This window comes from Periplaneta americana, chromosome 10, assembly GCF_040183065.1.
Source record: "Periplaneta americana isolate PAMFEO1 chromosome 10, P.americana_PAMFEO1_priV1, whole genome shotgun sequence".
Taxonomy (NCBI): domain Eukaryota; kingdom Metazoa; phylum Arthropoda; class Insecta; order Blattodea; family Blattidae; genus Periplaneta; species Periplaneta americana.
The window spans coordinates 107,584,347-107,610,284 of NC_091126.1; the positions used below are offsets into that span (position 1 = coordinate 107,584,347).

General features: G+C 37.6%; 1 protein-coding gene across 5 annotated transcripts in view; it reads right to left on the bottom strand.

Annotated features, from left to right (window-relative positions):
* LOC138707939 (E3 ubiquitin-protein ligase RNF220-like) overlaps window positions 1-25,938 on the bottom strand; it is a 505,330-nt gene that overhangs the window by 213,948 nt on the left and 265,444 nt on the right. For 3 of the 5 annotated variants that reach the window (XM_069838006.1, XM_069838003.1, XM_069838002.1), the window contains exon 4: window positions 11,655-11,804. The exons of the other annotated variants lie outside the window; for them this stretch is intronic. In XM_069838006.1, coding sequence (XP_069694107.1) covers window positions 11,655-11,804 — 150 coding nt within the window. The remainder of the gene's footprint in view (window positions 1-11,654; window positions 11,805-25,938) is intronic. 5 annotated transcript variants of the gene reach the window in all.

A 25,938-nucleotide genomic window follows, 5' to 3' on the forward strand; every position in this document is an offset into this window, starting at 1 on the left:
ACACGAACACTAGGTAGCATCACATTTTCCAGTTTATTGGTGTACTGATGCTCATTCATATGCCCATGAATCCTCCATAGTGCATCGCCTCCATAACCAGAAATCCGTACCACACCGACCCGGACAAACGACCATTGCGTTGTCTCTGGACCACATATTCAGGGTCAAATCTCTTGGATTGTTTCGGTCGATATACGTGCACTGACCTGCTATAGTTCATAAACACATCATCCAAAAAGATGACCTCTTTCCATGGATAGTTGTATGAATTCGACAAAATGTGACACGATCAATTCGATGGTCTTCAGTCAGAACTTCCTTCACCGCTGTTCTTCTCAGCACAACGTTGGCACTATTGAGCCTTTTACTAGCGTTCTGTTGAAAGCAGGAAATTCCCTGCCGGCCACAAATATTTTAGAAGTATAAAATGAAAGCGCCTCGAACGTTCTATTAACATAAGATCACAGTCTACTATATACAGTCGCGAAGCTCAATATGTAGTAAAAATGCAAACATGGATAGTTGCCCACCACTAGGATCGCTACTATCGCCTCATCATCGCAGATCTCTCTCCTAGCAGACGACAAATTATGTTACACTTTCGTTGTCGTGTTCTTTTGGAAAAATTAACACCTTCCTTCCATTATTGAAATATTAAATGCATAAAGTTAATTTATTATTTCAATGAAGTATATTAAATTCCACCATAAACTCGAAGATACCTGCAAGAAATAAGTTAATATAATTTTTGTTTGTGCAAAACGAACTGAAATTTACTATAATAGCTTCACTCATTCAAGATTATAGCGATAATTAACTATGAAACCAATAAATATTAATTTGCATTTCCCTTTACAACAATAATAATGGAAATATGAATTAATGGAGTAACTTACGTAGCTAACAAAGTGGGATGAGGTTAAGCAATAATAATCACACCAGAATTGGAAATAAAACGTGATCAATAAATTTTATTGTAACAGACTTTTTCTACGTCTCTAGTAAAGCAACAAATAAAAATAACAAAATTAACAGCTATAATTAAAAACATATCCTTTGAAAAAAAAAGTAGGCCTAAGCAATAATAATCCCACCAGAATTGAAAATAAAACGTGATCAATAAATTTCATTAAAACAAACTTAATTGTTCTAAGTCTTTAGTAAAATAACACATAAAAATAATAACAAAATTAATAGCTACAATTAAAAATATATCCTCTGAAAAAAAAAAGTAGACCTAACCTTTATTTCTCTGGAAATTTAGCAGCCTAAGTGACAAAACTTTAACCGGTATCTAATGTCCTTTCGGTTACACTGAAACATTTCATTGTGAAATTTGAGGATATAATGTATTCTAACAGTCACAAAGAACTTCAAAATTAAGAGTTTTGTTTCTGCACAGCATTCTTGTGGAAACCCAGGAACCTCTCTGAATCTTTCGGAAATCGGGAAAAGGATAACTCTGGCCTCTTTCTCTTACTGTTGCTACAATTTATAGCACTACAAACGTCTCTTCCTTGTCCCATATTATTATTCCAATTATTATATTTTAGCCATTAACATTTTCATTACAACCAATAATGAACATTTCACAAGCATCAATGTGAAATACGCAACGAGCTAGCACTCGATAGAAATACGACACAGTCCAAAGTCGACCATGGACAGTCTATTGTTTCTAGTTGCTAACCGCTTAGAGCGCTTTATCACGAGATTTGCAAAAAAACACCTCAAGCTTCGCGACTGTATGTAGTAGACTGTGATAGATCTTGTTGTGGTGTTGATGCGTTGAGTCTTCAACTACCAGCTTTACGAGTTATGTAACCTCGCTTTTGATAGTGCGCCCACCACCTGACGCTGTTCTAGTCGCAACTCTAAAGCGTTCTCCAGCTCGAGCCGTGCTAAATCGGCCTTCCTCGATCAGTGCAATTACTTTGGCTTTGACGTCCATATCTATGGAACTAAAATACTAATGATGATTTTCGTAGTGATTGTGGCTATTTATAGACAAATTCTGTTAATAGGGCTGGAAAGGGTCACGTGCCTAGGACTCTAGAAAGAACACGAAATATACAGTAGTCATAAACCATAAACATAGTATGTCTCTAGAGTGAAGAGAGACGAACAGAGGGGATGAAAATAACATTAACAACATTCCTCATACCCGCAATGGCAAAACCAATGGCAAAACAACTTTCTGTATGTTGACTAAAACACAACAAACGTTGCAAATATAGACATAGGCTCAGTGCCGGATTCAGGCCTAGGTAACTTAGATAGTTGCCTAAGGCGGCAATTTCCAGGGGGCGGCATTTTCTCTCTCTCTCTCTCTTTCTCTCCCTTTTTCATTTTTATTTTACAATCAAATTTATTTTTAAAACACATGTTGGTAAATCTTTTCTGAAGTATCTTCTTGAACACCTTGTGGAAGTCAGATATTGTTTTGTTTTCACATTGTCGCGGTCGTGGCAAGAGTGACAGGAAAGTGTGCAGCTGCATAGTTATATTGTAATGCCGGTATCACATTATTATACTATGAAACTGCTTAAATTTAACTGTTTGTATGAACAAGAATGCAGTGTTGAAAATAAAATTGCATATTGTTGTTTATTAGCTATTTATCGTTATGAATAGTAACCACAACTCTCAGTTACATTCACAATATAACAGCCTATATCAGCGTTTCTCAAACTATGGTCCTTGGACTACCTGTGTCCCCGAGGTCTGCCCTTGTGGTTCTTCAAAAAGGACAGAAGAAAAAATCAAATTCAAACGAATTGCGTATCACACTATCTGAAAATCTCAGAGTTTGGAAATGACACATGACAGTCACCTTTCACTTTTACTCCCAGTACTGACATTTTATGAAATTTATTACCCTACCTGTCTACCGAATTCCCACTCTACTCTCAGCAAAAAAAGAGGGATTTAAAGCACTATGAACATGGTGTTTCTCGCCATCTTTTCCCTGCACATCAGCTGACGACATGTAGCTAAGTACATTGGAATATCTTCCAGATATATCCTCAAAACTAAACGAACTAAATCTCTCTCTACAAGGTAATTCTTTGACTGTAAGAGAAAAAAGTGTTCGGGAGGAAACTTGGTTTGTGGGTCAGATCCGTAAAACAGAGGTTTTTTCACTATTTCCAACCCTAGAGTCTTCTTTGATTGAAAATGATTTCGTTATTGGAAAGAAAATTATGCAATGACATACGTTCGCATCTCGAAACTCTGAGGTCACAATTTGAAACTTATTTTCCATGTAAATATGACGAATTTTCATGGGTTCGCGATCCCTTGATATTGAAAATAACAAACTTTCGTTGAGTGAAAGAGAACAGTTAATTGAACTCTCGACTTAAAATGAAATTCCAAGCAGAAAGTATGGTTAATTTCTGGAGCTCAACACAAGTGAAAAGAGAATATATTGAACTGTACAGTGGTGCTTTACAGATTATAATTCAGTTTGCTTTTACGTATCTGTGTGAGAAAGGGTTTTCATCACTAACTCTAATAAAAACAAAGTACCGAAATCGACTCTATGTATGTAACGATCTCTGACTTAAGCTTACCAGCATATATCAAAATATAGAACAACTGCGCAAGAATCGGCAGGCTTATCCATCTCATTAATGAGAATACCAACATTTGTTTCTTTGTTTGTTTGTTTGTTTCTTTGTCTGTCTGTCTGTTTGTTTATTTATTTATGTATTTTGTTTAGTTAATAAGTTAAAGATTGTCCAAACTCTAATACCTTGATTTATTAAAAATCTAAAATGATTTTTTTTCTATTAACATTAACGTAATTAGTTAATACTAATATAAAGTTAAACGAAGTAAATTAATTTTAATTAATTAATTCAGTTTTAAAATATACTGGTATTAAAATATGCTTTGCTTTCAAAGGGAACAAGAGTAAGGTGGTCCTCGGAACTGTTCTGACTTAAAAAAGTGGTCCCCACTTCAAAAAAGTTTAAGAAACACTGGCCTATATCATCAACAATACTATTTAATCACTTTTCAGTATGTTCACTATTTAATTCGATTTGAAAGGTTTATTCTGTAAAGAGTTGGAGTTAATTTTTCAATTTATTTTATACTCCTGCCGAAGTAAGAAATACTCGCAAAAATTATACACCAACAGAAACCATGTTTAAAAAAAACCAGAGCCTGCCTTTCAAAAATAAACTTTGTTTCAACAATGAATAAGTTTGAGTATTATGTTTCTTTGCTTCGAGTCTGATATGCTTCGTCAGATCGACTTTGATAATACCGCTTTCTCTGTGAAGAAAGTCCGAAGAAAGTCTTTATAATTCACAAGTAAGATGCATGTATTTTGATTTCAGTAATTTACTGTTTTCTGAAGTGGACCTGGTTGGCGAGTTGGTATAGCGCTGGCCTTCTATGCCCAAGGTTGCGGGTTCGATCCCGGGCCAGGTCGATGGCATTTAAGTGTGCTTAAATGCGACAGGCTCATGTCAGTAGATTTACTGGCATGTAAAAGAACTCCTGCGGGACAAAATTCCGGCACATCCGGCGACGCTGATATAACCTTTGCAGTTGCGAGCGTCGTTAAATAAATCATAACATTTAACATTTTGTTTTCTGAATTGTAACATTTCATTTAAAAATAACTTTAACTGAACGTCACCTGTATAATAGCTGTCCATAAACTATTTGTGGGATTTGGGGACGGCAAAATCTAGCACTGCCTAGGAGTGGCAATATAGGCCTACCTAACTCCGGCTCTGCATAACCTACAGAATACTGTAGAATGTAAATAAAACCATTCCGAAAGCCAATCTCTCTAAGGGACGAAGTGAAAAGCGTTAATGTATCCGATGAAGTTATTTCTATTCACTACATTATACACCAACAGAAATCATGTGCAAAACAAATCAAAATGGTGTTATAGAAGTAGTCCAGGTGGAAAAACCACCAACACAATTATATCGAAAAGTCTCGCTCATTGTCAATTTAGGCTGTCTTTCTTGAAGAATGCAATAGCGAGTAAGGCGATCTGTAATATTATAGTAAAGTACGGTGACTTAGTCGTGGCAAATTATTGAATAGGTTCTTTGAACTGAGGGAGGAAACATCATCGTTCACGGAGGAAGAAGAAAAGTCTGTATCATAAGTGAAGAATGAAAAAATGGATTTGTGAACTTGCCTTCTTAATGGAATTATCTGAATGTTTTAAATTGTTTTCTACATGGTAACAACAAGATTATTACACAGTTATATGGCAGAGTGAAGGCGTTTAATATGAAACCACCTCTAATTATGGAATGTTAGCTTAACTAAAAGGATAAGTTACAGCACATTTTTCAATATTAACAACGATATAGGCATACTAGTTTCTTAAGACTTTGGATTTCGAAGAATATATTCACACATCATGACGATCTGCACCAGAAATTTGATTCGAGATTTAAAGACTAGGAAAATTTTCAATTTGATTTTCAATTAGTATTTGTAATTAGAACTTATTGATTTACTTTACGATAGTGAATTGAGGCATAAAAATCAAAACAAAAGAAGTTATCTGACTTTTATATGAACTTTCCATGTCTTAGATTTCCCCAATTGTACAGACATCCTTTTTCGGATTCACGTAGGCCATCTGTGCGAACAGTAATTTTTTTCCTATGATGAAGATAAATAAGCCATGTCATGGAAGCCAATTATCGGATCACAACTTAAAATGTGCTGTCACATTATGCACTATACAAACAATAGTTCCAATCTTGAGAAATTGCTGAGGAAAAAGAGAATTAAACAAATCCCGGAAAATCAGTGCTAATGCCAGTGTTGAGTGGACTGAATGGAGTTAAATTTCTGCATTATTATTCCTAGGATTTTTATATGTTTTGTTCAACATTTTCCTTAACAGAAGCAGTTTACACATTTACAGTAATTGTCATGCATTACCCGAATAATTAACATGAAATGTGTATTACATTTCTAAAAGTAATTATAAATTCATTAACTTCTAACTTTGTTGAAAATAGGCTACAATGTTTTTTTTTTTCAAATTGCTTAAGATAGTTCATTTAGTTCTTTCTATTCAGCCCGTATCTTTTTTCATCAGAAACAATCATAAACCTGTGCAGTAAATTCATATTTTGGTCCCGCCGCTGAACGTCTTACCTGCCCTGCTACGACTTTCCGCGGGCGAGCGGGCAAGGCTTGATGACGACACAATACTCTGAGTTGGGGACCAATGCTCTATACTGTGATAATCACAACAAAACCGGCATAAGTAACATTACGAGTTTTGCTGCACATCGGCCAGTTTTTTCTTCCGTGACTGTACATAATGAAATAATAAATAAAAATTAATTGTAGTAAACTTTAAAACTCAATATTCTATTTACCCAATTATCAAGTCATCGTTTTACAAAACATTAAACAATATATTCTGCAATGTTGAATTGTATTTATGTTTATGGACGACAGAACATGCAAACGTAATAAAAAAAATCTTTTTTCACAGAACCTGTCGTCTTTTAATTTCATGCTATGGAACATGCTAGGATTCCAAATTGATTCAAGTATCGTACGTATAGATACGGATATAAAATTTGGAGCTTCCTTACTGTACGGGTCTAAGTTCCGCTCACGTCACCCTGCGCATGCTCAGTTCTCCAAATCGGCATCGCTTTGTCACAAATTGAAATATATAATTTTTCTTAGATTCTTGTCGCAATCCGGAAGGCATATGAAATGATGCGATGAAAAGTGATGCAATATTAAGAGTAAACATTGCAGTAAAATAGAACGATAGTAAATTAAATTTGACCTACATAATAAATTGAAAAAAGTCGATATCATGATCCGAATGCGCAGCCTTGTTCTTAACGATCAAGTACGATGCCACGGGGCTATGGGAACGCTTGGAAAGGAATGTCATAATCATGATTCTTACCGTGTTCATAAAGTGAACGACTTTTCGTCATTAGTTTGACTGAATAACTTCACGATTTTGTTATTATAATAGACTTGCGGACGAAGTATTAGGTTCTTCAGTATTTTTTTTTTATATTTTTGTTTCTTTATTATGATTAATTCCTTCTTATATTTTTCATTAGGAAGACAAAATGGATCTTCCAATGTGTACATACATACATACATACATACATACATACATACATACATACATACATACATACATACATACATAAGAGTCTTCAATTTATGACGCAATCCTGGCCATGGCAGCGGGCGGGCATAGATCGTTCTCTATAGCGGGAAAACCAAGCGGTATTTTTCGGCGGCAGGCGAGCGGGCGGGCGGATAGGCCGGTATTTCAAGCGGGAAAACACAGAGGTGTTGTGCGACTCGGTATGCAATTAGTGTTAGTTTGTCTTCTGCAATGTGTGTACGTATTTGGTCAGTTTTAGTTTTCATTTAACGTGTTTGGTTAACTGTGCTCTGTGTAAGTTTAAATTTACTATGGTGTTTACAGCTGAACAGAGGTTGTTTTTACTTTTGATGTATGCGAAGAAGAAATCCTACAAAATTTGTCGTAAATTTCGTCGTCAATTCCCTGATGAAACTGTCTCAAATAAGGCCACGATTTCAAGACTACTCAGGAAATTTTGTACCACTGGCTCAGTTGCAGACAGGAAGAAAAACAAGAGACGGACTGTACTAACAGAGGAAAAACTTGATGCTATCGGAGCACTCTTAGAGGCGAATCTGAAAAAAATCAATCTCGCGTGTACCTGCACAGGCGGGAGTGTAGGATCGGCCAATAAAGCCACGAAATTGTTACATTTAAAGCCCTATAAAATTATAAAACCTCACAAACTGAACATTTCTGATCATAATGTTAGAATTAATTTCTGTAACTGGTTTTTAAATTCCATACACGATGGCATAATCAATCCCGAATTGTTGCTCTTTACCGATTAAGCATGGTTGCATTTAAACGAATATGTAAATTCACAGAACAATCGCTATTGGGGTGACAACAATCCCCATGTGATTCATGAAGCACCTCTGCATGATGCTAAGGTTGGTGTGTGGTGTGCGATCACTTCCAGGAGAACAATCGGGCCAATGTTCCATTATCACACAGTAGATTCTCATCATTACGTCAATGATATGTTGTCTCAATTTTTTCAACAAATGAACGAGGATGAAAAAAATTATGGATTGTTTATGCAAGACAATGCAACAGCCCATACAGCCGAGCGATCTATGCAGGAATTAAGGCGTGTTTTTGGCAAGCAAGTGATCGTTAATTGGCCCCCACTTTCCCCAGATCTTAATCCATGTGACTTTTATCTTTGGAGTACGTTAAAACATAAAGTGTACGTGAACAATCCCATACATCAGTGAAACTTGAAGAAAATATTCGGGCCGTGATCTCCAGTATTTCAAGGCAGGAATTAGATCGCGTATTTCAGCATCTTCTTCGCCGGTGTGAGCGTCGTATTGAACCTGGTGGAGGTCATTTTTAACATCTTATGTTTTAAGGTAAGGAAACAACACCATTAAATTAATTTTACGTAAGATAAACTAACACTAAACACTGTAGAAAGAATGCATGGCGGGCAACTTAGCAGTTCAATTACCGCATAACGCCGCTGGGTGTTACCGCTTGAGAATACTACCCGCCTGCCGGTGCCTAGGTTGCGTCGTAAGTTGAAGGCGCTGTATACATACATACACACATATATACACACGTATACATATATATACACATACATATACATATATACACATATATACGCATCTGTATATATACATATATATACATATACATATACATACATATATAAAAAGGTAAAGGTATCCCAGTAACATGCCATGAAGGCACTTGGGGGGCATGGAGGTAGAGCCCCATGCTTTCCATGACCTCGGCACTGGAATGAGGTGCTGTGGTTGGCACCACGCTCTGACCGCCTTTTGCCCCCGGGAAAGACTCAATTTTATAGTAGGCTGAGTGAACCTCGGGGCCGTTCTGAAAGTTTGGCAACGAGAAAGAATCCTGTCACCACCTGGGATCGAACCCCGGACCTTCCAGTCCGTAGCCAGCTGCTCTACCAACTGAGCTACCCGGCCGCCAACATACATATATACACATAGTCTATACAATTTTTATACTGTTATTTTTGTGGGGTCAAGCCAAATACAATCCCACGGGACGTGGGAAATAATTTATTTCACATAAAGGAAAAACTAATTGAAACATTCGTCGCAGTTGTCCGAACAAATTTTATGTTAAGACAAAAAAATTCGCTGTACACGGACGCCGAACCCATCATCTTCTGCACGTCGCTCAGACGGCGAAAACCACTGAACTATTATGACGAGACACAAACTTTGTCGTCTGTGTGGCGTGTCGATCTCCTGGCGACGGTCCGAATCCAGTATTACACGGACTGGAAACGTAGTAGTATGAACCTCGCGCTGCAAGCATCATCAATAGCAGCTCGAAGTAATTCCATTATATTGTCATTGTGCGTAGTTGTCGCCATAATAGCAACCGTTAATCATGGCCATTATAAGTTTTAACTTTCAAGCTTATACTCTTGGATCTATCCTCTCTCAAGTTACTTAAAAAACTACGAGTATATTGCTATCTTTCTTGAGTCTACCAACCGATTTTCATCTTTTGTGCCATACACGGACTCCTATTATACATGTATTAGTCATTCGTTATACTCCTGGCCTTATTTCGTTCCATACCAAATTTAAGCTGTCGATCGCTCTTTTCTGTCAGAAGAGCAAAAACTGTTGTAAAGTGCCTTTAAAGGAAGGACCATATACGTGTACCGTATGTGAAATATGACTACAGAGTAAATACGCAATAAAATGGCTCAATCTGAGATTCTTCTCTGTAATTCAGGGAGGCCTTATCTGCCATTCCCTAACAAACTGACCATCATCTCTCCCTCCCCACGCTGCATGTTACATCCCCTTCATCACACACCCCATCTTACTAATACTCTCCATGGTGTGTGAGGATGGCCAGGTCCATGAGGCGAGGCGAGGCGAGGCGACTGCAGCAGATGTCGGCAGTCGTCAGTAGTGGCAGTCTCGTTACCGTATGCAGATCAGCCTCATTGCAATTCTTCCTGTTTGCACCGTAATCCGTGACAACTGCCTGACAAAGGCAACCGAGGGTAGCAACCGAAAGCTTGGGGATTGAGTGGACGGATTAAGCAGAGCTTACACAAATATACCCTCCCCATACTGTAAAAGTAACCATATAATATGGGATCAATGTTTTCTCCAGACAACGAGAACAAACTCGTTGCACTGTGATAATATTTTAGAAAACTTACGAAGAGTTTGCCATCTGGGGAAACTTCTATAAGCGTGGACGATTATTGAGTGGTGACGTTATGAAGGTGACAGCAAGCATATGGTTACGTTTGTGATAACTAAAATTTAGGCGAATTTCTAAACGAATAGCTAGAACGTTGATTTCCACGGGTGATACCAGAGTTCAAATTCAATACTTATAAGTGAAATATACAATGGGCTGAGATTGTGTTGAGTTACATTTTCTCTGGACAGTCCCATCTTCCCTGCCATAATTCCATCACTTTTAAAACAATTATCATCATCATCATCACCATCATCATCGTTGTCCTTGTCATTATTGGTGGAACGTAGGACTACCTCCATTTTGAACGGGGTGTAATACTTGGAAGACATCATAGTTACAGTATTTACAACTTTTTGTCACTTTACTGAATACTAAGTCAGAAATGATAATACTTCCATTAAAATAAATGCACTAGTTCTTTCCAGCGTCATCACCAGTTCTTTGCAGCGTCATTGCAGACCATGTAGAGAAACCAGCAAGAAGTTTCGAAACTGACAGAAAAAAAATGAAACTGGGGACGTTTTTATATGTTGCTAAAATATCTTAACTTACGAGAAAATCAGTACACGAAAATTAATTCGTTCTAAAATAATGACTTGAGACCAAATTCTCATCAGTAGGCGGAACGATCTTTGTGATTCATTGAATAAGGGACACGTCGTACACAATGCAGTATATTTCATCAGTTTTTCAATAATTATTTTCTAATGATGGCGGAATGGTGTTCTTCAAGTGTTTCAGAACCTTCAGTTTCCTTATAAGAAAATACATTTTCCATTCTGCATGTCTTATCTAAGGATAAAATATTTAGGCTCATCAAAATCCTCCATTGGAGTAAGAAGTGAGAAAACAGTGCCTGAGCAAATCGCGACATAATATCCAGCCTCCAATGCAATGCAATGCTACTTACTGTAATCTGTACCTAACGGCGTAATGTTTTAATGTTTTACGGGAACGTCTAAACACTAAGACGAAAATTAAACGTTGATCAATAAACACTGATATATCATGTGACAGTTCATTGTAAGAGTTATTGAAGTTCATATTAGAAACAAGTACTGAAGTTCCAAAGTTGGTGTCAATTCTTTCGTATGATGCTGCACAAAATAGACAAAGGCAAATGACAGCAGTGGACGTTAATAGCGTCTATATTAATATTGTCAACATAATAGAGCCTCGAGTTAAAGTCCGCCCCAAAAACCAACAAGGCCAGTAAAGGAAAACTAAAGAGGTTAAAAAGAGATCACATGGAAGATGTGCAGAAGAAGAAGAAGAAAAAGAAGAAGAGTTAGGTTTGTGGGCCTACCTTGGTCGAATAGGAGGCAACGGCCCTTGACGAGCCCGGGGTTGGCTGCAGCGAAGCGGTACGCCGGTCCGAAACCCAGGCCAAACCCGAGGCCCAGCCCCAGAGCTTCGGACCCACAGCGACCAGCACCGGGGCCGAATAGGGGTCCGACTAAAAGAGAAAGGGAGGGGCAAGAAAGTGAGAATCGGAGCACATTATATATTTTGATCCACTTCTTATTTACGTGGATCATGCCATCTCAGTCGGCAAAGTGACTGATAAAGGAATTGAACGCCCATAATCGAATTCTTGTAACCGCAGCTTGCTTTCCCACACTTTGTAGAATATAAGAGGAAGAAACCATTACGATGTCACCTTCAATATTTGAAGAGGGAAGAAAATATCTTGCGACTAGAATTAGGCCACTCATGGACTTCTGGGCTAGAAATTCGAGCGGTCTGACTCCACACCACTTTGGAAATGGATCTGGATCAGCTCGCCTACCGAACTAACCGAGGTAAAACGGCCGAATCCTGATGCCCAAAACTCAATTTTTACACTTGACGAAAACCTACCTCAGAAGTTCAGTAACTCGTACTTTCTTCTTGCTTTGTGGGGTATTCATCCTTGAAGGCAGCCCTTGGATAATTCAACTATATTTCCATTGACTTAATAGACAGGGCCCCACGGTTCGGTCGTACAGTATTCTTTAGCTTGTGTAATCGCGATATCATCTGCGTGAACAAGAAACGTGGTGTTCATTTCCTTCGGAGCGAGAGTACAAAGACTTGGATTGTAGTAAGGGAATTGTTCGGTATGACTTATTTCATCCATGCCTCCTTACACCACAGAAAGGAGGACGAGAGTGGGGAATGCAACACTTCCACCCTTATGTTCATCTTGTTCCAGGCAACCACTCACGAGGAAGAGAGGTTAGACGGAGACAGACAATTTCTGTTCCCTATGAAAGAGGATGTATCATCGACATCAAGTGGACTGCGTGCTCCTGGTATGACACATTGCAACGAATATGGCGAGATGATAAACTATGCGAAATGATTGTAAGATGGCTAGAAAGGAACTATTCAAAAATCCACCACAAAATTTGAACAGATTCGCTCTTTCTATCGATCCGACTATCTTGTTGCAGTACTTATGTGAATTGTAGTCATTTGTGTTACAGTACATTGAAACAAGGACCTGCTTTGTGCATACTCCGATGGAGCCACTTAAGTTAACATAGTAGACGAGCCTAACAACTAAATATTTCTCGTTAAGGAATGTAGGAGCCTCTTAAATGCTTAGTTGTTGACGTAGAGGATCCAGCGGTAAAATGTAATGGGCTGAGAGAGGTTGCAGAAACCTCAGTGTCGAGAACTAGGAAAAGACTTCAATCTGTGTAGTTTCTCTATTCCTTAGTTAAAGAGATATTGAACCCAACGTCTACACAGCTCCGAAGTGAGACATTAATGAGAAACTCGTGGCTGTTGCGCGTTGTAATCTAAATAATTTAATGGGGCGTAATCTAAAATAATTTTTCCTTCCCATTAGCATTTCTCCAGGTAAAGCAAACACAGGCGCAAAAGGACTAATTTCATTTTTAATAATTCCAGTTTACACACAGTTAAAGTGTTGGGGCATCTGGGACCTAGCGCTACACTTGCAAATAATCGCAACCTACACGCAGCAGAAATCCCTGAATACGCCCATCTATGGTTGGGGTGATTATAAGGATGAATCTATTGCTGAATTAAAGTACATATAGTAAATTTGAAGGTCTACGGTGGCTATGAAACATCGTAATCACAGCGAAGACAGTAAAACAAATATTGTTCAATTTTTAAACATCTATCGAAAAGAATGTCTCCCATTTAGCTATATCTCATCACTATTCCGAAATATTCTTGTTTGGTTGCAGAAAAGCAAACTAGGTAGATCCACGATTCATATAAAAAGATAACTTATACTTGCTAAAGTTCAAATCCACAGTCTTTTAGCCACTTTTAATAAGCACAGTGCTCAAATATTGAAACGAATTAATATTTCGTGATACGGATATCTATGAATCTTGAATTCTGAGATGCGATTGAGATGAAATGTGTGAACGACCATTAATATAAATTACAGTTCTCCTTAAGCTTGTAGAATTTGAAACGAATAAGAGTTTAAAATATAAACTGTATATTAAATGTACAGTAATACCAGTGCCTATCTTGTTAAGCGACAGTAAAAGTTAGGTAACTGATTAAAAAAAAATCTAAGAGATGCAGGAGCGAAATTTATATTTGTCAAAGGTTGGTATTGAAATTGCGCATTTTCTAATGCTGATATAAGGAAGAAATCAAACGATGCCGAGATAATACAGTTTCTAGAAAATTACCGACTTATTTTAGCAACGTAAAGAGAAATGATTGATATCCAATGCCACATATAAATTTAGAACCCCTACTATTCTCAAGACAGTTTAAGGGTTGTTCTAGAAGGATAAACTGGATGATGTAGTATGACACAGATAGCGAAGATGAAAAGTGAGGATTTTCATAGTCGTTTTGGAGTTTGAGTCACCTGGAGTAAGAAACTGGTTGACAAGAAGCCTGGTTCATTCCCAGCGTTAGAAATTGCAAGAGATTTGAAGAATTTCACAGACATTCAAAAAGTGACAAAGAAAAATATATCCTTTGCTCTTCTTATTCAAAAATTGGCCTAATCCACAGAACAAGAAGCAATCAATTAATGACAAGTTTATCTTTTTCGAATAACACAACAAAAAGTGAAATGTAACTACAGAAATTACTTTATTACTAGCACTCGGATTCGGTGTTCATAAGACTATTACAGCGATGAAAAGACCGGAGGCGGCCCAATCCGTCTAGTCTGGTCGAGGTGTGAAAAAATCAGAGTTTGTAATTGAGACACCTGCAGAGCTTGTCCTTCAACACCATAAAGGAAAGATTAAGCCGCCAACTTGTCCAACGAAGAAGGGTGGCGATTTCAGGAAGTTTTAAGACCATGAAAGAAACCCAGTGTTAACGGGCATGCTGCTATTCAATGGCTGCGGGTGAAGTCCAGCTAGTCGGTGTCCCCCACTCTAGTTTGAAGTTACTTTCTAAAGACTCCCTCCTCGCATCCCAAGTCATTCGACAATAATACCTAACCTTAATCTCCCTCTTCTGAAAGCAAGACACGACACCTGGGTATGCGAAGTCACAGAGAACTAGAGATCCAACGCCATCGCCTTAATGATTTTATTGACTGCTCTTACTGGCTTGGTTCCCGCTCGCTGAGACTCCCTTTCACTCTTAGAGGCCTGGTCCAACCTGGCCAGTTTCTCAGGACAATCCCCCGAGCCCGACGTTGCCACATCGTCCATATATCATTCAACAGGTTCCATGCCCGGTGGATCACTTACATAGTAACATGCAGAAATACCAATTACCCCTAACAATCACAATCTCTATCTCATATCTGATCATCATTTCCACAATTACCGTCACTCAAAGACAAAACATATACGTTCTATCAGAAATTAATTCACATTCTTTCACTAAGACTGGCAAGTGCAATTCAAGCCAAACTTTCCTTGCTCTATTCATTAATTGGAATTCTACATCAGGCGGAACGAAATAAAAGGCATTCTGACTACAATAACAGTGTGTTACGAGTTCAACACTTCTCAGAAAAAGCAATTTTCTCGTAAAATTTAACACTCGATAAGTACTATCTATACAATGAATGGGCAACTCGTGCTCCCAAAGTGCTAAAAAAAACCTTGAAAGAGAGAAAGGCAGACGAAGCCAGCCGAGCAGTTACAAGTTGTTTGTAGTTTCGCTGCAAAAGCCACGGTGCGCTCTGGCGGCTGATGCAGGTGATCGTGATATCTATTCCATGATTTGAATTTCAGAATTACGGATGGTACAGTAATTATAGTAATTTTAGACAGGCTATACCTGAACACATAACAAAATTATATTATTTCCTAGTTTTGTAAATAAGTTTAGTACTGGAAACACAAACTGAATACAACCTTTTCAAGATACAACTAATATAGCTGCAACACTTATTTATTATTACACTATTTGTTAATATTTCTTATTATAAGTTATGTCTTATTTGAAACATAGAACGCGAGAATTTACAAGTATTTATACATTAAAGAATATTTCTCTGTTCTCAGAAAGGTAATAGTCTGTGTTCGCAAACAATAACAAATTCAAGGAAGTATTTTTTACATGTCACGGCAGATGAAATAAGCTTACTTCTGAGTTCTTTCTTTACTTTGAGAGCTTTTACACTTCTTTCTTGTATTAAACTCTGCCTCAAGAACATGAAGTATATATGGAAGCAAAGAGTATATTTGGAAAGTCTGACTTGGGCAACATTACGAACAGTTCGATTCCCGATTTTGCTGGAATCTGAATGGCGTGCTGTTCTGTAGATTTATTAATTCAAGCTATAAATGTTCAGGATTTCCTATCGGCGTATGCCAAAACGATTTCAGAAAAATTTCGATTCCTTGTCAATTGTCACTGTTTCTCCAAACTTAGCAGGTCTTGAAATAGGGTCTTATATTTGATAAGAAGATTTTCTTATCACTCTTCAAGATAGTTTATAGTCAGAGAAAGTGAAGTTGTCTATGTTCTACATGATACTACCACATTTCAAATTTATCCATAAATGTTCTTAGCTAGTCGATTATGTATCGTACAATTCTGTAACTCGCACGCACAAAGTGCTAATGATATTTGATTTCAGTCTCACCTTGTTGATATCTCATTTTTACCTTTAGCTGTTCTAAGGCAGATGCAGACAGTATTTCTTTACTAAAACTGTCACTGTTTATTTGTAACATAAAACGTCATGCGTAAGAAAGTGTAATAGAATACAAGCTTTACCTCACTTCTTAATAAAAACAATTCTCTTTTTACTCGTAACTAAAGGGAAATGATCTGGGAATTATATTGCTTTTCACTTAAAAAGAGCCGCCACTTACTGCAGACGCGATCGAACTTGTGTCTTGAAAGAACCGCACACAGAGAGTACAGCTAGTACAGAGTCCGTTCTATCTGCACTGAGATTGTGTTGACACATTGAGAGCACGAGTTGCCCACGCAAGATCTATACGATACTGAATTTCACTCTTATCATTCGAGAAACTGATAAGGAATGATTTGTCCCTTTGCAGTTCCATAACAAAAAGAACGGATTTGTTATAAATTAAATATAATAACACATATCGTTATTTTCTGTCATTAGGAAGTCTGGAAACCGAACTGGAGTGATTAAGGGACAGAATTCAGTTGTTTAGACCGAGTACGTTTATGCTTTCTTACGTGAGCTGGTGATGCGCTGTTGGCAAACTACGCAGACTGTCAGCCTAATTTTGTAATTAATCATGCACTTAAGTACAAAATAAATAATAGGTTTTCTATTTATTTTAATGTATTCTATTGCCCCCTTCATTCCTCACAGTTATATCACTTCCAGTCTGTATATAATTAGTAGTGTCTAATAATATGTAAGGCAACGGTAAGCGCCTGGCTCACACTGCTTTAAAATTTCAAGTCTTTACTAAACACAAGCTATTGTAAATGAATAGAATCGTTTTTCTTTGCGAAACACACGCCACAGATCCTGTTACTTGAGGGGGATGTACCATAACCTTAATTTTTTACGCTCACTATCAAAGAATTAGTGAATAGATTTTAAAGTCAATATTTATCACAAAGTAACAATGTACTCAGTGACAATGGCTTGCTTGGTTTGACTTTCCAAGGGCTAGACCCGGAACAGGCCCTTACACTTACGCATGTTTTGGCCGATTGTAAGTCCTATACATACAACGATGATTATCCATGTCAGACGGGCGTTCTGGATGGCATTCTGAATCCGATGTTCAGCCCATGATACGTCCCATCCACCCCAGGGTCCCGAAGCTCCACTAAACATCATGAAATCGACGCTGAAAGGTGGGCCATCCTGTCTCAGTCCCGGAGGCTCGGAGCCCCAACCTCTTCTTATATCAACAGTGGGAACACCTACGAGCCCCAACATTTTTTCCCAGCTTCTTTCTTCCCATTATAGATAAGATTAAATGAGTGGGGTGGAGAGTGTTGTTAGAGTGATAGAGGAAAACGGGAGTATCCCGAGAAAAACATTTTACAACCTCGGCTTTGTTTACCACAAATTCCATCACGATCTGACCGGGGATTGAATTCGTGGCGCCTGAATATAAGGCCAGCGAGCCGCAGACGAGGCTCTCAGTGACAATGGGGACGTCACCTGACAGAGAGGAAGTGTTTATTGATACACTGCTATGTTGCAATACGAAGTTTTACGTCATAGAAATTCGCCCTAAATTAAACGATTTGTCATGGATGATTCAATTGGGACCCTAAGCGTTGTTTAATATTGTTCCTGCTAGCCGTGTTAGCAATATTGTAACTCGCTAACAAGCTCAGTTTATACACAAAATTAATTTATTACGAGTTTTAGTTCACTTTTTAAGTGCTGCAATCGATATTTGTCGATCATCGATTTCAGCGATACAAGAAAGTTTAGATCGCTTAAAGGTTTGACAAACTTCAGATCAATGGACACGAGTGTTAATACGCGGTGCAAATGTCATAAATGCCTATCTCTGTCCTTGTCACAGAGGTAATCACTTATATGGGCACACACCAGTTGGACAAATATCCACTAATTACAGCCTGTTTGGACCACGAGAGAAAACTCATTTCGACCGTTGAAAGCAGAAGATCGTTTGGACCAAAAGCAAATTTTTTATCCATTTAACACAGGCTTAGGAGTGTCCAAGGCAAGGTTAAAATGTTGTCATTAAACCTAGAAGCCTTTAAAATTTGTTAGAAATAAAATAAAATCTCAAGATTACACTTCAATCAGTTTTTAGTTTCACTTAACATGTGAATTCATTTCTACGGGATCATGCGGAAGTATGTAACCGTTATCAGATCATTTAAAAATTCGTTTACGTAAACATTTGCTTTACACTTACGATTTGTCCACCTGAAACGAATACTGGAGTAGACTACCATTACTTAATAGATTCACTTCACTAAATTTATAGCTTTCCATTAGTGAGCACTGTTTTCTCCGTTTCAATTTGATGATACTTGTTAAGTTTATATTGATACTTAGTCTGGACTGCCATTCAGCACAGATCAGAACGTGCACATAAGTTTATATTGATACTTATGTGCACGTTCTGATCTGTGCTGAATGGCAGTCCAGACTGAGCTCCTAAGAATTGACACTAATGCTAGCTCTACGTTACTCCCGTGTTAATTGTTCCCAACCGTGAAAGGAGTGGACCAAACGGATCGCCTTTTTGGTCTATAAACTTCCTGCACCGACTCATACAGGCAGATCCAAACAAAAGACGAGTCTGCCGTCAGCCGACAGAATTTGTCACTACTTGTTCCGAAAATATACAGAGTATTCCACTAAATTAATAGGTAAATTAAATAATGGACAATAAATTACATCAATGAAAAACAGAGGAATAAACGACATGAACAAGTGAGAAGTATATGAAGAATGAAAGGAGGTCTCCTCAATGTAAGATAAACAGTTTTCTTGGGTTAGGCCCTACACATCTTAAAATTGAGGGGCTGGGTGCAAGAAGGGCATTTTAGAGGATGTGCCCTTTTTGAGTAAAACGCTTTATTGTGTTCTCTGATCTCTTATGCATATGATCACCAAGTTGTAGTTCAATACTGTAATCATAGAGGTCAGAAGAAACCAAAATGTAAAGGCGTGCATAGATCACATTTCTGTGCTGTGCTTCCTCTGTCATGAACTCAAATAGGCACTGACGTTTCCTGCTGTAAAGTAGTTGCTTGAGGTTATGGTATACTAGTTTGGTGTTGTGCTGCTCAGTTGTGATTCGTTTTTCTAGTAATTCGGAACAGTCATGAGTGCTACTACGGAATCAACAGCTTCTATGCACAGTGCGACTGTTGTTGAAGAGAAGGGAAAGGGTTTGAAGAAGCGTGTTAATAAAGGTAAATGGAAAAGAAATATAGCAAAAGTCAACCGAGCATCAGGTAAGCAATATGTTGCTACAACCGGCACAGTCATAAAAGAAGAAATTTCAACGAGTCCACAACTGCTGTAACAAACAATGTTGTAAACACGAAACTATTGGTGAACAGAAATCTCTTTTCCATAACTTTCTATCCATGGCTGATAAGGGGCAACAAGACATGTATCTCGCAACAATATTAATCCCTATAGAGCCGAAAGAACGCACTGCAAAACCCAAGAATATTCCTAGGATTTTTAACTGGAAATATGAAGTGATACATTTAGAACGTAAACATTCAGTTTGTAAGCAGTTTGTGATAGAACTTTTCCAGTGCGGTCTTGAGAGATTGCGAACCATCCAGCAAAAGCTGTGTGCCGGGACATCATCTGTACTTGTTGATATGAGGGGAAAGCATTCTAATCGACCGAACAAGATTGCCTCCCAAGTTTGGGATTTAGTACAAGAACATTGGTCAATGCTTCCACACAAAATTAAACACTATTGTGCCGCCTCAACATCGAGAAAATATTTTGATAATCCTGGTCTAAACGTCCGGGAATTATTCAATCTATTCTCCGATTTTTTCATGAAAAGACTGGGCAGAGACTTCAGATGAAGTATGCAACATGTCATCGATACTTTAGAGAAAACTCTGAGTTCTCATTCCGGCACCCTCGCACGGATACTTGTGACCTCTGCGCTCAATGTGAGATTTTACTCAAAGAAAATTCGAACGACCCGTGCAAAGCTGACTGCCAGATTCACAAGAACAATGTCAATGCATACACACAACTCAAAGACAGAATCATCAGTCTGGCTCATGGTGATCAAAGTGTTTTCGTTTTTGAGTTTGATTATGGGCAGAAATTGCCGCTGCCGAAACTGACTGTCACGTCCCAGTTTTATAAATGGTTTTATGGATGTTTGTATTTAACGTTCATTGCCACAACGATGGTATTAGTTCCATTTACTGGTTTATAGAAAATCAGGCAGAAAAGACCCGAACTCTGTATGCTCTTTCCTCTACGATGTTATTTCAAGGAAGTTCCTAGACACACAAACAGTGAAGAAAATGTATTTCTTCTCAGACGCTGCTGGAGACCAAGACAAGAACAGAACAGTGTTCCGGTTTAGTAGTTGGCTTTCCAAATCTTTACAAGTTGAGATTGAGCATATTTTTCCAGTACGCGGCCATTCGTGTTGTGTTTGCGAACGTAACTTTGCACTCTACGGAAATGTGAAAAAACGGCAAGAAAGACTTTGTACTCCAGAATCATTCCTAAAGATATTTTCTAGCTGTCCTAAAAATCCAAGTCCATTTGAAGGTTCACGTCTCATCAAGGACTGGGGCACAGGTCTGAACACACTATTCAGAGCTCAGCCAACAAGCAAAACCAGTAAGTTTAAAACCCAAGAGAGTGTTCGGATACACTATTCTCATTTCGGCATAATGTCTGCATCTAAATCGTACGCAGCTGTCTTTGAGCCCTTCAAGTATTGGCAAGACCACAAGCTGGAACTTCTTGACTTCGAAGAACTTCAAGCACTGTCTATCAAAAAGAGCAAGCTAGACGACCTAAGAGACCTTATGAAGTTCGAAGAAAGGGAGTGGTATGATAGGAACATGTTTATTTCTAGTACTCAAAAATGACGCCACTGAACATGACGACATAAATATTGGTTCAGGCAGTGACTATCAAGATGAACATCTGTAATACTTGAACACATTAGTGTTTACAGTAACACACTCATTGTCTTTTCTTTTTATTTGCTTAAGGCCCAGTGCTTGTATTTGTTTTCATAAGGCCACAAATTGTTAGAGAAGTTCGATATTTTCATTTGGTATAACGTATTAAAGGTTAAAATTATTATTTTGTTTTGATTTATTCACAACACTTGATGTTTACTGGTTTTAACGTGTTCTCTGCAAGAAGGGCACATCCATGGTATTTTATTTTATTCATTTTCAGTATTTCCTTTTTATATAAGGTACAAAATATGTTTGTAAGTAGTTACTAAAGACAACTATATTCCATATGCCATAAGCCTCGTTATTATCAAAGATGATTCAACAACATTATTACAGTTTGAATTTTCAACATCAATTTTCTCAAAACTTGCATTTCAGAGAAGTGCTTTTCTTGCACCCAACCCCTCAATTGTTTTGGGACTCAATACCAATCGCACTAGAATGTCATTCTCCATTATGTCCGTAATTTTTGAACAGTCTTTTTTATATCAAGTAACCTATACAATAGGAAAAAGTTTATAAGCTAATGAATATAAAAGCAGTCGTGTTTCCGGATACTCTCACCTAGAAAGTCAATTCAATTCCTTGTAAACTTTATTTCTGACTAAATTCTCCAGAATAAAGATTCTATGTGCTACAGTGAAACCCTTTCACTTTCTTTACTTGCCAAACACCGAAAATTACACACAATTGAAGGGTTCAGAGCCAAAGTGGGCCAAGCGCCATTTATTAGAAACGGAGAAAGCAAGGGTTAAAGTTAAGTGAATACAATAGTTTAATGACGATTGACATATCATTTATTTTTATGAGTATACTTTATATTACTTGCTATATGTTTCCATTGAATTATGGTAATAACTTCATTTTAACCCTTGTTTTCTACGATTTTAGTAAATGACGCTTGGCCCACTATGGTTCTGAACCCTTCAAATGTCACTATGAACACAACACGCAACCGCACTCCAAAGAACTGGGCTCTTCACTGTTGGCGGGATTCCCCGTCACACCTTCCCGTAACATTCGTGATTTTGTGTGCGCGACTGGAAACTCCACTACTCGTTGTATGTGACGGTACATTTATTTAATGGTAATATCTAGTAGAGCGTAGTAATTGCCTCAGGAATGGCACTTGTGCTGTTAAGTATGTGATAATTTCTTTGATTGAAATGCAAATTTTATTCTCATCTAGCAAGTGCTTAGATTGATCCTGGTATAGCCTTTAGCTCGTTATCTATAAAGCCCAGACATTATGACATTTCATACTTGATTTCTTTTGTATACATGTAGGTATAATGCTACGTTTACACGGCGAGAGTTTAGAGAAGAGAGCTAGAGATTATAACTGAGTATCACCGTGTAAACGGTTTTGAGAGCAGGTATCTCGTTGATTCTAATATCTAAATAGAGAGTCTAAATAGAGCGGCCTTGAAAACTGCTCTCGCCGTGTAAACACCCTGGACAGAGAACTCGCATATATTGTCAGCTCTCCTTAGAGCTACTCTAAATTATTCAGCTAAGTTGATCTTTTTCATTAACTCTTGCGTACGAGTTTATAAAAGGTGGCGCATAACTCTTGAAATACAGGTCTAAAGTAATAATCATGCTACGTTTACACGGCGACAGTTCAGAGCGAAGTTCTGAAGAATCAGGAGAGCTCTCTAACAGAGTGTTTACACGGTGACAGAATATAGCTTCTCTAAACCCATTAGCGAGCTCACATGAGATTTATATAACGCTAAACTCTAATGTTACTCTCCGGACCGTTTACATGGTGCAGACAGTTTAGAGAGAGCATTTAGAGAAGAATAGGCTAGTCAGTGCGTTTTTATGACACATGCACTCATCTAACTTCTGAGCAGTGTGTAACCTGACCGCGCATAGCACTTGCGTTAGTAATATTGTTGGTTGAGTCATTATTTATTTATTCGTATAGAATAGGCTACTATAATTGCACGAAGGGCGGAGCTGATAATCTCGATCAAAAATGTGCAAATTATAGCTCAAGTCGCCACACATGTAATTTACGTTCTATAAATCAGAGGTGCATGAAAATACACGAATGGGAAGAGAAACTCAAGAAGTTTAGTTGTGGCAACACTGCCTCATAATAGCGCATTAAACAAATTTGTTCATTGTTGAGGGGAAATGGCTGCTATAGAGGACAGAAAAGCTTAATTTTCATGTGAACCAGTCAGTTATTAATGTGCAACGGCATTATCGAACAAAGTTTGGTGCAGATTCACCTAGTGGGTCCTAAAATCCATAAATGATACACAGATTTGAAGACACGATTCTTCGCAAACGGTTGCGATTTCATTCGTACCTACTACAGTTGCTGCAAGCCCTAAAACCAGAGAACAAAGTGCTACGAAGAAATTTTTGCACAAGTATACAGACTTGAATTGAAAACGATGATGAATTTATTCGTTCCGCGGTGTTTTCTGACGACGTCACTTTTCAACTTTCTGGTAAGGTGAACAGACATAACTTCAGAATCTGGGGGTCGGAAAATCCGCGTATCTACGTGGAACTTGACTATAGGCTTAATGTGTGCCGTGTTACCAAGGGGGGGGGAGACATATTGAACATCTTTAAGTTACGGAACTAAACGTTTGGAGTTTCTCTTTCCATTGGTACTACTTTCATGCACCTCAGATTCATAGTATGTAAATTACATGTGGTCGAAACCGGAGAGTTCTTTTGTAGGATCCCTGTATAAAGACAATTTTCAGGCTTCTTGATGAAAGAGAGGTAACGGATGCAGCTGAAGAAGTAGTTCTTGAGAAGAAGAGGAAGAAGAAGAAAAAGAAGAAGAAGAGGAGAAAGAAGATGTGCGTTGTGCCCCCCAAAATTAAACAGGAAAAAAAAATATACCTGCTACCAGAACCAAAGTCCAATTTATCTCCAATGTTAAAAAAAAAAAAATGTACAGAATTTGCGGTGAAAATGACTGATTACGTTTAAGCTCCTCAAAAGAGACCGAGTGTTTAAAGTAAGAAAAATTATAATTTTTCATATAATATTGTTCATATCCTTTCATTATATTGTTTTCATAATGGTTCTACTAATGTAGTGTAATAGTTGTGCCTATTTCGTTTCGTTAAATTATAACTATATTTTTGTTAACAAATACCGATACTAACCCCACTGTACCAGTTATGTGATTTGTTTGTAATGTACTAGGTGAGCGTTATTATCATTAAATATGATGCATTATCAACAGTATTAAAGGAATATAGAAAATATTCCACATCAAGTGAATTGTGGTAATTGGACATAATAATAATAATAATAATAATAATAATAATAATAATAATAATAATAATAACAGTTCGTACATACTGGAAGTTATGGAACTTTAGCTGTAGCTCCTCCAGCAAATACATAAGTAAGAATAAAACCCACAAAATAATTAACAAGTAAAACAATGCACCTTACTAAAAATTACGACCAAATTACAATAAATTAACAAAACTGAAAGCCAAATTCAGACACCTCAACAGTCTCAGCTAGTTTTGACAATGCCCGATTTCTCAGTTCCTTACTCTTGTAATTATTGTTAAACACATTCCACAAACAACTTTCCAATTCATATGCATCAATCAGTCTTCGTCTCTTCGACACTCCATTATTTCTTGGCCGCCATTTACACTGCTTCTCTCGCAAGAGTTTATGAAAAAGTTCAACTCAGTTGAATAATTTAGAGTAGCTATAATGAGAGTTGAGAGCATAATATGCGACTTCTCTGTCCAGCGTGTATACACGGCGAGAGCAGTTTTCAAGGCCACTCTATTTAGACTCTCTAAAATCTAATTAGAGTCAACGAGATACCTACCCTCAAAACCGTTTACACGGTGATATAGCTCGAACGGAACCTGGTGAAGCTTGACCTTGATGGCGAAACCATTTCTACGGGCGGTTAGGAGTGGAGGGGGTAACGCTTATTCAGTCTCGCTTGCATGTCGTCACTGTAACATCGGCCGGTAGTCGACTTCACACCATATTACTGCTATCTCCCTCCAGGCTTCACCAGGTTTCGCACGAGCTATACTCAGCTATAAGCTCTCTTTTCTAAACTCTCGCCGTGTAAACATACAGACGCCAATTCCGCCGCTCAGATCGCTGTTCTGTTTTAGATATTCGTAGCAGAACACTTACTGACATTGACATTTGGAGCTTTTAAAGGACTCACTGTTGCGTATTAAATGCTTTGTACAATATTTTATGGTCAATAGATTCAATTTCAAAACTTCTACGTCTCAATTATATTAAAATAAATGGTTGTTATTCTTCATATGAAAAGATATTACATATTATAAACTCAGGCACTACATTCCAGTTGTTCAATTCATACACCATACCTTTCGGACATAATGAAAGAAACTTAATACATTTTACATGAGCACTGTAGTCTACCCTTTTCCCGTGTTTATTTATTTATTTATTTATTTATTTATTTATTTATTATTATTATTATTATTATTATTATTATTATTAACTTATTCATAATT